This window comes from Petaurus breviceps, unplaced genomic scaffold (genome assembly GCF_028583685.1).
Source record: "Petaurus breviceps papuanus isolate PSGF00001 unplaced genomic scaffold, PetGlider_PUasm1.0 90740, whole genome shotgun sequence".
NCBI classification, from domain to species: Eukaryota; Metazoa; Chordata; class Mammalia; order Diprotodontia; family Petauridae; genus Petaurus; species Petaurus breviceps.
This window is the reverse complement of record NW_027187330.1, coordinates 10,011,722-10,025,819: the sequence shown is the minus strand read 5'-3', so window position 1 is coordinate 10,025,819 and position 14,098 is coordinate 10,011,722. Positions and strand designations below refer to the sequence as shown.

Here is a 14,098-nt window from a genome sequence, read left to right as displayed (position 1 = left end):
CAGAAAGGGTGTCTACAAGGGTTAGACATATATCAGATTGGGGTGGGGGGCAGGAAGGGGTCTGAAAGGAACAATGCCCACCTGACCTTAATCCTTGATCCTTGTCCTTGTTTGTATGAGCTCTAGAATGGTTACAACAGGTATATTATTCTACATCTTGGGCACTTCTGCTCTAAGACTCTGCTCCTTTCCCTCCTGACCCTGACCATCTCCTTGTCCCAGAGTGTTTTAACAGACTGCCCCCAGGAACTACCTTTTTATCTTTTATTAAGATTTCCTAGGCTCTGTGGGTTCTGACCCACTCACCTTTGCCCTCTGATCTGAAATTCAATCTATTAGTTATGGGGACTGAAAGTTCCTGTAAAACAGGCAAATACATAGATGAACATAACCCATAGGTGAAAATGGATGCTAGTAGATTTACAAAGCAACACGACCACACACAAAGCAAAAAGCAAGTGCCCGTGTGTATGTTGTGCACCGCCTTGCAGTTCTGCATATGACTTGGTATGACCATCCCTGGAATGTATCTGTGTAATAAATGTACAAGTTGTGATTTCTCCTAAATCAGAAAACATGCAAACAGCGACTCCCTTATCACCACCTGCTGTGTCCCCTCTCCCCCCACCCCACAGCACAGGCACACCCACACCCACGTACACTCTCAGGCACTTTCACTCAAACACACTCACAAGCTCACGCACTCCCAGCTTCTCCCCCGCCCCGTGCTTCTGTTGCCATAGCAAGCGTGCACCCAGGCTGCTCCCCTCCCTACACCTCCTCTTCCCCACCTTCCCACCCGCCTCCGCCGCCCGCCCCGGACCTGGCCCCTGCTAGCTTCCCTTCTGATTGGACGATGCTCCCTCATTATGCTAATCGCTTGCGTAGGGTCCGGGGCCAGCAGGTTGACGTCATCAGGCACTGTGGCAGCAGCAGCTGCCGGGGGAGGGGGGTGGGGGGGAGGAGGGAGGAGGCGGGGAGGATTGAGAGAGAGAGAGAGAGAGCAAGCGAGAGAGAAGAGGGAGGAGAGGGGGGCTCGGAGAGAGCACGGGAAGGGAGTCGGGGGAGAGGAAAGGAGCCAGAGAGAGAGAAAGCGAACACAGCGGGACCCGCCCCCCTTTTCCTCTTGCCCCCCCCGCCCCCCGCAGCGAGGGCAGCAAGACCCGGTGGGCGGGCGTGTGGCCCCCGGGCAGCTGGGGGGGTGGGGGGCGGGGTCGGGGAGGGGGGAGGGGGGACATGGCCGCGGTGCCCAACGGAGTATCCGCGCCGCCAGCCGGCCCCGGCTTCAGCACCACGGACAGCGGCGGCGGCGGAGGAGGAGGTGGTGGTGGTGGTGGCGGTGGCGGTGGCGGCGGGGGCTCGGGCAGGATGACCGGGCTCAGCCCTGGGCACGGCCCCGGCCCCGTGATCCCCATGAAGGACCACGACGCCATCAAGCTGTTTGTGGGGCAGATTCCCAGGAACCTGGAAGAGAAGGATCTCAAGCCCCTGTTTGAGGAGTTCGGCAAAATCTACGAGCTGACGGTGCTGAAGGACAGGTTCACGGGTGTGCACAAAGGTGGGCTGCCGAAACGGACCCCCACTCATTCTGGAGTCCCTCACATCAGACCTCCAACCTACCCCCAACTCCAGATCCCTCACTACCCTACCCTCCACTCCAGATGCCGGACATCCACCCCACTAGGCACCCTCAAAACCCCTAAACTTCCCACTCCGGTCCTTGAATCACACCCACTCCAGAATCTGTCCCCCACACTCTGGACACCTATACACGTGATCCCTCACCCCATTTCCATTACTAACATCCTAAGAATCCCTATTCCTCCCCTTCTCCAGGTCCTTGGATCCCTCAAGGATATCCAAATTTCTCCTGCACCGTCTACTTTGGACTCTAAAACCCCTCAGACGCTCCCCTCTTACCCTTTTACTGGATTCTTAGAACCCAGAAACCCACACCAACTATAATATTCCCAACCCCTATTCCATACCCCTTTGGATCTCTCCACTCTCAACCCCCAACCCTAACACCCTCTCATCTCTGATCCCAACTTATCTTCTGGACTTTAATAACTTAGGATCTGAAACCTTCCTTCTGTACCCTCAAAAATCTATTTTGACTCCCAAGTAAAACTACACCCCTGGTACCCTTGGACTTCAATTTGAGACTGCTTCTTTGATTCTCAGACCCCAACTCCAATTCCTTCAACCCAGGCCCTAAACCTCCTCTTTCAAACATAAAATAAGACCCTGACAATTTCCAAAATCCAAGGCTCCCACCTACAGATTTATGGGATCTAACCTAACTTCTTTCCTCCCACTGCCCAGTTTTTTTAGTCTAAGTTCTAATCCCCTTTCAGGACACAGATACTCCTGACCAAACCCCCAAAGCCCTTTGCCCAATATCCTCAGACTCCAGCTTGGAAAACTGACCTCCCAACCCAGACTCCCTAGTGCCTTCAAACTCCCAATTCTGTTGACAGCCCCTAGCTTCCCTTAAGCCTACATCACTCCCTCATACTTCCTTTTATCTTGTAATCCAGTCCTTGAATGCCTCCCTTATCCTCCCCCTCTACTTCCCTTATGCTTTCTTCCCGGCACCCCCTTGCTCCTCCCTCTCAACCTTCTAAATCCTCTTTATCTCACCCTGATTCTCCCTCTCCCCTCCCCCACCTCCCTCAGAAACTCATCCTGGGGCTGGATTTGGAGCTGGGAAAAGTGGAGGGAGTTAACTTGAGTGGGTTTGGTTGAGAAAGGGTCGAGCATGTAAGAGGAAGCAGATGGTCTGTGTCTTCAGACACCTGCCCACCTGCCTGTCACACCTCATGACATTTCCTTCCCCACCCCCCACCAACTTCAGACCCATCACCAAGGCCCCAGGGAGCTCAGCTGGAATGGGTTGGAGAGAGGGCTGGGACTGCCTTCCTGGCCACACCCCTTCATCTGGGTGGGGTATGTGAGAGGGAGGAAGGAGGCTTGTTTACATCCAGGGGAAAAGTCTGCCCAGGGAAGTGAGAGGAAACAAGTGCGTGAAGTCACTGAGCCAGCAAAGTGTGGGGAGTATGAGGGGCTAGAACCTGGGAAACAAGTTGTTGGCATCATTCGGCCTTTGAGTTCTGTAGTTACTGTGGGAGGGCACCCATAACACTTCCTAATAATTTTCTTCAGACAGCATGTTAAAGGGGAAGTGTTTTGTGAGGTTTTCCTCTGTAAAGCCCAAAAGGAGAGAGGCCCAAGGACTGCAGTTGAGCCATGAGCAAAGGAACCTTTGAGATGGGAAGTAGTATGCCAGAGTCTTCTGCCCTAGACCCTCCCCCTGCTCAGCTTAGACAGCTTCTCTTGGGAGAAGGGGATCTTCCATTAGTGGAAGACTAAGAAGTGGCAGTGATGACACCACAGGATGGACAGGGCAGGAGAGGGGCATCTCTCATTTTCCTTTCCTCCCAAGGAGGTAACTTCCTTCCCTTTTCTGTGCTGCTCCAGGTTCCAAAGAAGGAATAATAATACTGTGCAATAGGAGAAGCCCTTCCTCATCGAAGCCAAGTTCCTTCTGAAAGCCAACATATTGACTCTCTGCCTGTCTTCCTGTCCATCCATCCCTTCTTCCTTTTCTATCACTCTCCCTCTTTCCCTCCATTTATCCTATTTACTTCTTTCTGCCTATCCATTCATATTTTCCCCTATCCATCTATCTTTCTGTCTAATTGTCTTTCCATTTGGCTTTTTGTCCATTTTTCAATATGTCCAATTATCTTTCTATCTAGCAGTGCTTCTTCCAGCTTGTGTTTCTGGCTACCCCATTATATATCCATCTATTTGTCTACCCCCTTAACTGACTATCTAGCTATCTCCCTATGCATCTACCTGTCTATCTCTGTCTCCCTGTCACATATCTATATAGCCTTCTTTCCCAAAAAGAGAGCTAAATGGCTGGGACTCCTGATGAAACTCAAGTACAAGAGACTATTTCAGCTGAAATATGCTTTCAGCCATCCATAGGAAAAACCATTTGTTTTCTAGTACTGATGAGGCCCCATTGAACCTTTTCTGATATTTAAGATCATGATCATGGAGACAGCTAATACACATTTACTTAGGATCAAGAATTTAGAGCATTGGACATAAAGTCCATTGCTCAGGCTGCCTAATGCAGAGGAGCTCTGTCTGGGGCAGATGTCCCTGGTTTTTAGTTTCAGGAGTATGCCTGGGAAAGATCTTGTCTGTCAGACACACTCAAAGGGATTCATTTAAAATCCTCATTATTTTCAAGCACTAAAACCCATATTAATTTATGCCTAATATTCCCCTTTGGATCTTGGAAGTAAAATGGTTATATAAGGGAGGCATCAGGGTATAATAAGGGGAAAAAGCCTAGGAGTGAGGATATCTGGGCTCTGGAGTTGATTTGACCACTCCTTAGCTATGTGATCTTGAGTGAGTTACTTCTCTGAGCCTCAGTTTTCTCACTTGTAAAATGGAAGTCATAATCTATTGCCTGTCTCTCACAGAAACTAAACTCATTAAAGGTGAGTTGGGCTTTTACTCAGTTTTCACATTTTCTGTGAAAAGCATTTTGAAGAATGACAAAGTACTATATGAATATCACTTGTCACTTTTATTAAGAGTTAGCTGTGGTGGTCTCCAGCACATCTTTTTAGCTTTCTGGACCTCAGTTTCTTCATCTGTGAACTGAGAGTGTTGGACTAGATGACTTCTAAGGCTCCCTAGAGTTCTAAGATTCTTTTAATTATTTAACACTCCATTCACTTAGCAAACACCTAAAAACCTACTTCCAGTAAAGGACTTTGCCAGATACTAAAGAAGACACAAAATTTAAATAGGATATGGTCCCTGCCCTCACAGAGCTCATAGTTCTTTAACACAAATGATTTTATAGTAAGACAGTATGTGACTAGTGCATTAGAGAGGTGTAAAATACAAATCAAACAGGGAAAGTCATCCTAATCTAGAGAGATCACAGTAGGCTTCATGGAGGAGGTGGCATTTGAATTAGATCTTAAAATAAGAACTCATCAGAAGAAGAGGGAGAGGAAGAATATTTCATTCACTTGAAACAGCATGAGTAAAACTTGGTGGGCATGGGAGCACATGGTATGTTCAGCAGACAGAGAGGAGTCCAATTTGTCTAAAATACTGAGTTGATATAGGGAAGTAATTTCGTAATGAAATGACTGGAAAGATAAGGTGGTGCTGACTGTGGAAGGTTTTGAACGTCAGACAAACCATGCACTTTACCCAATAGGCAATGGGGAGCCACTGAAGATTTTTGAACAGGAAATAACATGACCAGATAGATTTATCAGTAAGAAGCATTATTCTGGCAACTATATGAAGGATTGGTTGTGTAGTAGATGGAAGAAGACATGTGAGGGGTCTATTGCTAATAGTTCACATAAATGATAAAAAGGGCTCCTACTACATAATGGCAATGGGAGGGAAAAGAAATGATGAATATTTCAGGGGTAGAATTGACCTTGATAACTGATGTGAGACATGAGACCGTGTAAGAATGGAAAACCAAAGGCTATGAGCTTAAGAAATAGGGCAAATAGTGCTAGAGGACGAAATAATGAAATCAGAAGGAAAATCAGATTTTAGGGAAAAAAACACAAAGTTTTGTTTTCAACATGCTAAATTTAAGGTGGTGGTGTGAATATCTATATGTAAATGCCTATTAAGGTCTGGGGCTCAGTACTAGAATTTCAAATGTCAGAGTCCTTTGTACAGGAACAGAAGAAGGCCATGGGGTAGACCCTTGGAGAAAAACCACATCAAGGGATCCCTCTGCCATTGCACTGAGGGTCTTGAGGGGAAGAAGTAATATTTTTATATGAAATGGTAAATTGTATTTCTGGAAATCACAACTATGTCATCTAATGACATCCAACCTGCAAGATACAATTTGAGAGTTTCTGTTTTCTTACCCATTATTTAAAAAAAGCTGAACATAGTAATGATTTTCTCCCTCAGTCCTTAACTGAGTGAAATAAATAAGTACAAGAATGTCTGAAAATTGTTAAACAAACACCAAGTAAGACTGTTCCTGGTGGCTTGTATGTATTTGACTTGTCTGTTATCTCTACTCTGAATTGTTCTCATCTCTCACCCCTCACCACTGAGTTCATTCTGTTTGAAGTTGACTTGATTGCACTTATTTAGAGTCATTAATACTTAATCATCTAGCAGTTTTAATTGTGCCAATATTAAAAATGCATCCATGTCAATTTCATTCATTAAATATTTACCTTTTCCTGAAAGGAAGTTGTTTGCTGTTGTAATATCACTTTAAAAGGACCAAAATGTGACCCCATAGAACATGGAAAAGGGGAAATGGGGCTCCCATACTGCAAGCATCAAGGATGACAGATAGGATCAGCCTGTTTTCGAGGGGAGTGATGTGGCCAAATTGGACCTGAGATGAGAAAGAAACTTTGAGGTCACTCTTCCTAATTCATTTTCTAAATATTGAGTTCCCTAGCTTGAGTGGCTCCTCTTCAGGAGAAAGAGCAGGACCAAGAAAGCCAGACCTAACCTGGGAATGCCTTATTGCTGTCCTTCCATCTGTCTCCCTCAGAGCCTACCACAGGTTATCTAACAGATTCCCAATCCCCAAACTAGACTCTTATTTTTCATTGTCAGGAAGATCCTGTTCCATTATGAAAGGGGCGGGGGGGGGGGGGGTAGGGAAGGAAGAGTAGGAGAAACCCAGTGAAAGGAGGAAAAGTTAACCTTATCACCTCCAGCTGCTGCAACTGGGCCCCAGGATGAAAATTCTGACATTTATCCTCTGGAACAGATCTTGTTAACAGAGAAGAGGCAGTGAAGAAAGTGAGTCAAAACATCTAAAAACAGAACAAGGAGAGGGAGATGTGAATGGAGGGCAGGAGAAAGGATAACATCACCGGCTCTATTCACTTCAGTGTGAGCAAAACAGAGGGAAATGACAGAAACTCTCTGTTTCTGTCTGTATACATACAATATTAAAGATGAACACATACAAACACTCTCTCATATAGTGCTTGGTGCATAGTAGGCACATAATAGAGGCTTACTGACTGACTGACAGACATATATGCCCAGTCACAAACAGACACAACGCAAGTGTATTCATATGCAGTTTTACAGAGTAGTTGTATACACACAGTTGCATAAACATACAATCGAACTTTCTCTTACACATAATCAAATATGGGAAATGAGGTGTAAATAATCATTTATATAGTGCCTGGTATATTCCAAGAACTGTGCTAAGCATTTCTTACAAATATTATCGAATTTGCTCTTCACAACAACCCAGGGAGGTCAGGGCTATTATTAATTATCCCCATATTATACTTAGGAAACTGAGGCAAGCAAAGATTAAGTGACTTGCCCAGGGTCATGCAGCTAATACGTATCTGAGACCAGATATAAACTCAGGACTTCCTGACTCCAGGCCTAGCCCCTCTAACCAACCACTATACCACCTAAATGCCCTTAACCTAAAAAATCATGGATTCCTAATTCCTTGTCTTAGAATGTTAAAGTTGGAAAGTACTTTAGAGATCATCTAATTTGGCCCTCTCATTATTTAAATAAGGAAACTGAAGTCCAGAGATTGGAAGAGAGCAGACAACCTGTGGATGCTAGAGAGCTTTTCTTTGCAAAGAAGTTAATAACAAGGTCTAAGAAATGTTGACTATTCAGTCACCTTCTATCTTTTGGCCCTATAATCAACTCTCCCCAGTCCCAGTGGACATCTTTCCATTTATCTGACAGTCACCCACTGACAAAAATGTAGACACAGTCACATATTATCATGAGTAGTTGCATAATTTTTATCCATCACACACACTCCATAGAAATTAGGGAAAGAAGTGAAATATCCTAAAGAGAAAAATAAAAGATAGACCTAGTCATCCATTCCGCAAGAATGATCAATACAGAGTCTTTCCCCCTACTTCTTCTCTACTCATTTACTCAATTCCTTATAATATGGTTTCTTTTACCACTACTCTACCGAAATTGCTTTCCTTAAGATCTCTACCCTTTATCACTAAACCAAATGGATTTGTTGTCCTCATTTTCTTTAACCTCTCTGAAGTATTTGACATCATAGACTGCCCATTTCTTTTTGACAGCTCTCCTCCCCCTCATTTTCCAGCACTAAATTCTCATGGTTCTCTTCTTACTTCTCTGATCACTTTCTCTTTTCCACTTATCTCTTTTAATGGTTCCTCATCCTTCTCTCATCCCTTAAATATGGTATTCCTCAAGGTTCCTTCCAAGAATTCTCTTCTTTTTTCTCCATATTTTAACTATTGTTGATCTAGCCCTCTCCCATGTCTTTAATTATCACCTCCATGCTCTCAACACTCAAATCTGTATCTCTAACCCCAACATCTCAGAGCTCTGGTCCTAAATTTCAGACTATTTGTTGGACATCTCTACCTGGATGTCTCACTGACACCTCAAATTTAACATGCCTAAAATTAAATTGATCATTCCCATTTTCTAAAAATTGCCCCTCCCCCATCTCCTCTATTTGTATTGATAGTGTTACCTTTTTCCAAGTCTCTCAGGCTTCAAAATTATAACCTTGTATTTATCTTCAACTCTTCAAAAAATCACAGAATTTGAGTTGAGGGGAATGCCAGTAGCCATCTAGTCCAACCTACATGCAAAAGGAATTCTCACCATAGCATATTTGACAAGTGATTTAGCTTCTTTTTTAATATTTTCTTTCAATTACATGTAAAAACAATTTTAACATTCATTTTTAGCATTCTGAGTTCAAAATTCTCTCCCTTCCCCCCATTGAGAAAGCAAAGATTTTGACATGTTATGAAAAACATTTTCATATTAGCCAAGTTGTGAAAGAAAACAGAGACCAAAAAAGAAAGTTTTCTTAAGTGTGTTTTGATCTGCATTCAGATTTTATCAGTTCTTTCTGTGGAGGTGAACAGCATTTTTCATAAATACTTCAGATTTGTCTTGGATCATTGTATTGCTGAGAAGAGTTAAGTCATTCACAGTTGATAATAGTACAATGTTGCTCAGTAATCTCCTGACAGTTGATCATTATGCTTTGTACACTGTTCTGGTTCTGCTCACTTCGCTTTGCATCAGTTTGTATGAGCCTTTCCAGGTTTTTCTGAGAGCTCATAATTTCTTATAATACAATAGTATTTTATTACACTCACATACCACAGTTTGTTAAGCCATTCCCCACTTGATGGGCATTGTCTTTATTTCCAATTCTTTTCCACCACTAAAAGAATTGCTATGAATATTTTTGTATTTATAGGTTCTTTTCCTTCCTTTTTATTTCTTTGGGATAAAGACCTAGTAGTGGTATTGCTGGGTAGGGGGTGTGCATGGCTTTATAGCCTTTGGGGCATAGTTCTAAATTGTGCTCCAGATTGGTTGGATCAGTTCACAACTCCATCAACAATGCTTTAGTGTCCCAATTTGTCCTACATCCCCTCCAACATTTGCCGTTTTTCTTTTCTGTCATATTAGACAATTTTATAGGTGTGAGGTGGTACCTCAGAGTTGTTTCAATTTGCATTTCTCTAATCAAAAGTGATTTAGAACTTTTTTTTCATATGACTATAAATAGCTTTAGTTTCTTTATATGAAAACTGCCCATTCATAGCTTTTGACCATTTATCAACTGGGAAATTACTTGTATTTCATAAATTTGACTCAGTTCTCTATATATTTGAGAAATAATAACTTTATCAGAAAAACTTGCTATAAATTTTTTTTACAATCATGATTACTAACTGGTGGTCACACCCCTTCCCCCAACAGTTCAGCCTTCTCCGATGCCCCCCCCCACCATCTTCCCCTTCATTGTAAATGCTATTTCATGCTTCTTTTATGTGACACAATTTACCCAATTTTACCTCTCCCTTCCCTCTTCTTTCAGTGCATTACTCTTTCTCACCCCTTAATTTTATTTTTATTTAGATATCATCCCATCATAGTCAACTCATACCTGTGTCCTCTGTCTATTTATACTCCTTCTAATTGCCCTAATAATGAGAAAGTTCTTAAGAGTTATAAGTATCATCTTCCCACATAGGAATTAAACAGTTTAACCTTATTGAATCCCTTATAATTTCTCTTTCTTCTTTACATTTTTATGCTTCTCTTGAGTCTTATATTTGAAAGTCAAATTTTCTATTCAGCGCTGGTCTTTTCATCAGGAATGCTTCAAAATCTTCTGTTTCATTGAATATCCATTTTTACCCCGAAGGATTGTTCTCAATTTTGCTAGGCAGGTGATTCTTGGTTGCAATTGTAGCTCCTTTGTCTTCTGAAATATCATATTCCAAGTCCTCCAATCCTTTAATGTAGAAGCAGTTAAATCTTGTGTGATCCTGACTATGACTCCACAATTTATGAGTTGTTTCTTTCTTCCTATTTGCAATATTTTCTTCTTGACCTGGGGGCTCTGGAATTGGGCTGTGCTATTTCTGGGAGTTTTTATTTAGGTATCTCTTTCAGGAGGTGATTGGTGAATTCTTTTAATTTCTATTTTACCTAGGATATCAGGGCAATTTTCCTTGACAATTTTTTAAAATTCGATGTCTAGGCTCTTTTTTTTAGGAGGGGGGAAGGTTGGGGAATTGGGACTAAATGACTTGCCCAAGATCACACAGCTAGTAAGTGTTAAGTGTCTGAGGTCAGATTTGAACGCAGGTCATCCTGACTCCAGGGCCAATGATCTATTCACTGTGCCACCTAGCCACCCCTAGGCTCTTTTTTTTTATTGTGGCTTTCATGTAGTCCAATAATTCTTAAATTATCTCTCCTTGCTCTATTTTCCAGCCCAGTTGTTTTTCTATTTTTTCATTCTTTTTATTTTGTTTATTGTTTCTTGGTGTCTCATGGAGTCATTAGCTTACACTTGCCCAATTCTAATTTTTAAGGAATTAATTTCTTCAGTAAGCTTTTTGCCTCCTTTTCCATTTGGCCAATTCTACTTTTTAAGGACTTGTTTTAATCAATGATTTTTTTGTGTCTCTTTTACCATTTGGTCTATTCTGTTTTCAAAGATGTTATTTACAGTATTTCTTATGCCTGCTTTCAAACTATTGATTCTTTTTTTATGATTCTTTTGCATTGTTTTAATTTATTTTCCCTCTACCTCTCTTATTTGATTTTTAAGAGCCTTTGTGAGCTGTTCTAAGAATTCTTTTGGGACCTAAGACCAATTCTCATTTTTTTCTTGAGGCTTTGGGCATAGCTATTTTGATTTTGTTGTCTTCTTCTGAGTTTGTGTTTTGATCTTCCATGTCACTATAATAACTTTCTATGGTCTGGTTATTTTTTTTTTAAGTTTTTCTCATTTTTCTAATCTATTCCTTGACTTTTATCTTTATGTTAAAATTGGGCTCTGCTTCTGAGGTGGAGGGGGCATTGTCCCATGCTTCAGTTTTCCTCAGTACTGTTTTCAAAACTAAACCTGGGGGATCTGTAAGTTTTCAGTTCTGCTAAGGTGGTATGATCTAAAGAAAGGTGTGGTCACTGGTCTCCTGGCCTGTGCTCTGGTCTGTGAGTGATCACAAGCACTCTTTTCCACTCTGGAACTGGGACTAAGGTCACCATTCCTGGTAGAAACAAATCTGGCCTTGATGTAGGGAAAACCTTCTTAAAAAATTAGAGCTGTCCAGAAATGGAATGGGCTAGCCATGGTTGTTTTCCTTTCCTTGGAGATTTTCAAGAAGAGTCTAGATTGGGACAGAGCCAAGATGGTAGAGCAGAGGCAGCTACTAACCCGAGATATCTCAAATTTTCTTTCAAACAACTTTAAAATAATGCCTAGAAACACATTTTGGAGTGGCAAAAACAACAAAAGCATGGGTGAAACAATTTTCCAGCCCAAGACAACTTAGAAAGTCATTAGGAAAGGTTTCTCTTACTGGGGTGAGAGTAGAGCATGGTCCTGTGCAAGCCATGCCCCCCCCCCAGCAAGCCAGAAGCCAACCTTAGAACAACTGAATCAGCAGCAGCTGCTTCCAGAGACCACAGACAGTAAGGAGGTCAAACAACTGGTCAGGAGATCGCAGAGGACCCTTTGCTGGTGCTGAATGCAGTCTCTATTGCATTTTCCACATGTGGTTCTATGTTACAGCTTCAGGGTGAAGATAAGCACTAGCATATTAGGATGTGCAGCCATAGGGGAATGGTGACTTTAGTACCTCCATGTATTTCTCCAAGTGATCAATCCCTTTCTACTCCCACTGTAGCCATCACACTTGAGGCCTAGGTTACATACTTAGATTAACATAATAACCTTTTGCCTGGTCCTCCTACTTCCAGTCTATCTGTTCTTCAATTGTATTGTAATAGACAGACTCAGAAAGACTTGAGTTTGAATTCTACCTCAGAAACTTACTGTATGACCCTAGAAAAGTCACTTAAACACTATTTGTCTCTGTTTCCTCTTCTATAAAATAGGATAATTATAGCACTTACTCTGAGTGTTGCTGTGAAGATCAAATGAAATAATATTCACAAAGTATTTTTATAAAACAGCTGTTATTATTACTTCCTGGTTAACCTTTTTTTTTTCTTTTTGGAGGGGGGAAGGCAGGGCAATTGAGGTTAAGTGACTTGCCCAAGGTCACATGGCTAGTAAGTGTTAAATGTCTGAGACTGGATTTGAACTCAGTTCCTCCTGACTCCAGGGCCAATGTTCTATTCATTGTGCCACCTAGCTGCCCCCTGGTTAACATTCTTAATGCACCACTGTGATCATGTATCTTTCTTTTATTCACAAACCTTCAATGATTTCCTCTTATCTACTAAATAAAGTATTAAGTTTTAACTCTGGCATTCAAGACCTTCCACAATATAGCTTCAGTCTACCTGTCCAGGCTTTTACTATTCTCTTTCACATATTCTATATTCTAGTCAAAGTTGATTACTCTTTATCCCCAACCCTAATCTTTTCCCCTCATCTCTTTATCCTTTTCCATACTGTTTCCCATACTTAGAACTCAATTTCTATCTGTTGAAGTCTTTGTCTTCCTTTAAGACCCAACTCATATGCCACCTCCCCCATGAAGTCTACCCTAATTTCATCACCACCAAGTGAAAGTGATTTCTCCCTCCTCAAATTTCTTAGAGTAAATTGACCTGGATCTCTCCTTTGTATCTCACTCTCCCTTATATCCCCCCCAGACCCATTAGATTATATACTGAGGGCAGAACACATGTCAAATCCCTAGAGTCTAGCAAAATATTTTGTGTAAGATGTGATTGCACATGTATAACCTATATCAGATTGCTTACCATCTCAAGGAGAGGTAAGGAGAGCAAGAAGAGAGAATTTAGAACTCAAAAGTTTTTTTAAAATAATGTTGAAAATTGTTTTTATATGTAATTGGGAGAAAAAAATTACTTAAAATATTTGCATGTGATAGGTGCTTACATGTAGTCAACAAGCATTTATGAAGCACTTACTATGTCCTAACACTGAAGATGCAAAGAAAGACAAAATAAATTCAAATGATGAAATATATAGTCCTGCATTAAGAAGTTTAATCAAGAGAGACAGCCTGCAATAAAGAATAGAGTTCTGATCTTAGCATCAAAAAGACATACATTCAAGTTCTGCTTCTGAGATACATTGCCTGTGTGACTGAACAAATTACTTAAACTCTCAGTGCTTAAAAGAAAAACAACCCTAAGTTAAAGAGAAGGTACCAGTCTGTGTTGGTAGAAGAAGTTCGTCAATGTGGAATCCCCTACTCCAATTAAATCACAATCAATTCTTAAGGTGCTTTCTAAGTGGGGAATTAAATGGGAAAATGCTTGAGCCCTTCCCATAGATACGAGTCCCTCATCACCAGTAGTCTTTTGGACACTGTGAATAGAATGTCCCATTGGCATTTCAAACTCAGTATGAGCAAAACAGAAATCATCATCTTTCTTTTTTAAATTTTTTTTTAGTTAACAAGTTTTATTTTCTTTTTTCCCCTCTCTTCCCCAAAGGAAAAAGAAAAAGTAAACTCTTACAACATATTTGCATGGTGAAGCAGGAAAAAACCTCCTATATTGGTCATGTTAAAAAAATGTATCTTAT

General features: G+C 41.6%; 1 protein-coding gene across 4 annotated transcripts in view; it reads left to right on the top strand.

Annotated features, from left to right (window-relative positions):
- Window positions 1–1,346: 1,346 nt before the first annotated feature.
- The window catches only part of CELF6 (CUGBP Elav-like family member 6), a 106,626-nt gene continuing 93,874 nt past the window's right edge, over window positions 1,347–14,098 (top strand). For 2 of the 4 annotated variants that reach the window (XM_069067304.1, XM_069067303.1), the window contains exon 1: window positions 1,347–1,558. In XM_069067304.1, the coding sequence (XP_068923405.1) occupies window positions 1,369–1,558 (190 nt within the window). In that variant the 5' untranslated portion in view covers window positions 1,347–1,368. The remainder of the gene's footprint in view (window positions 1,559–14,098) is intronic. The other 2 variants (XM_069067305.1, XM_069067306.1) reach the window with 2 other exon arrangements.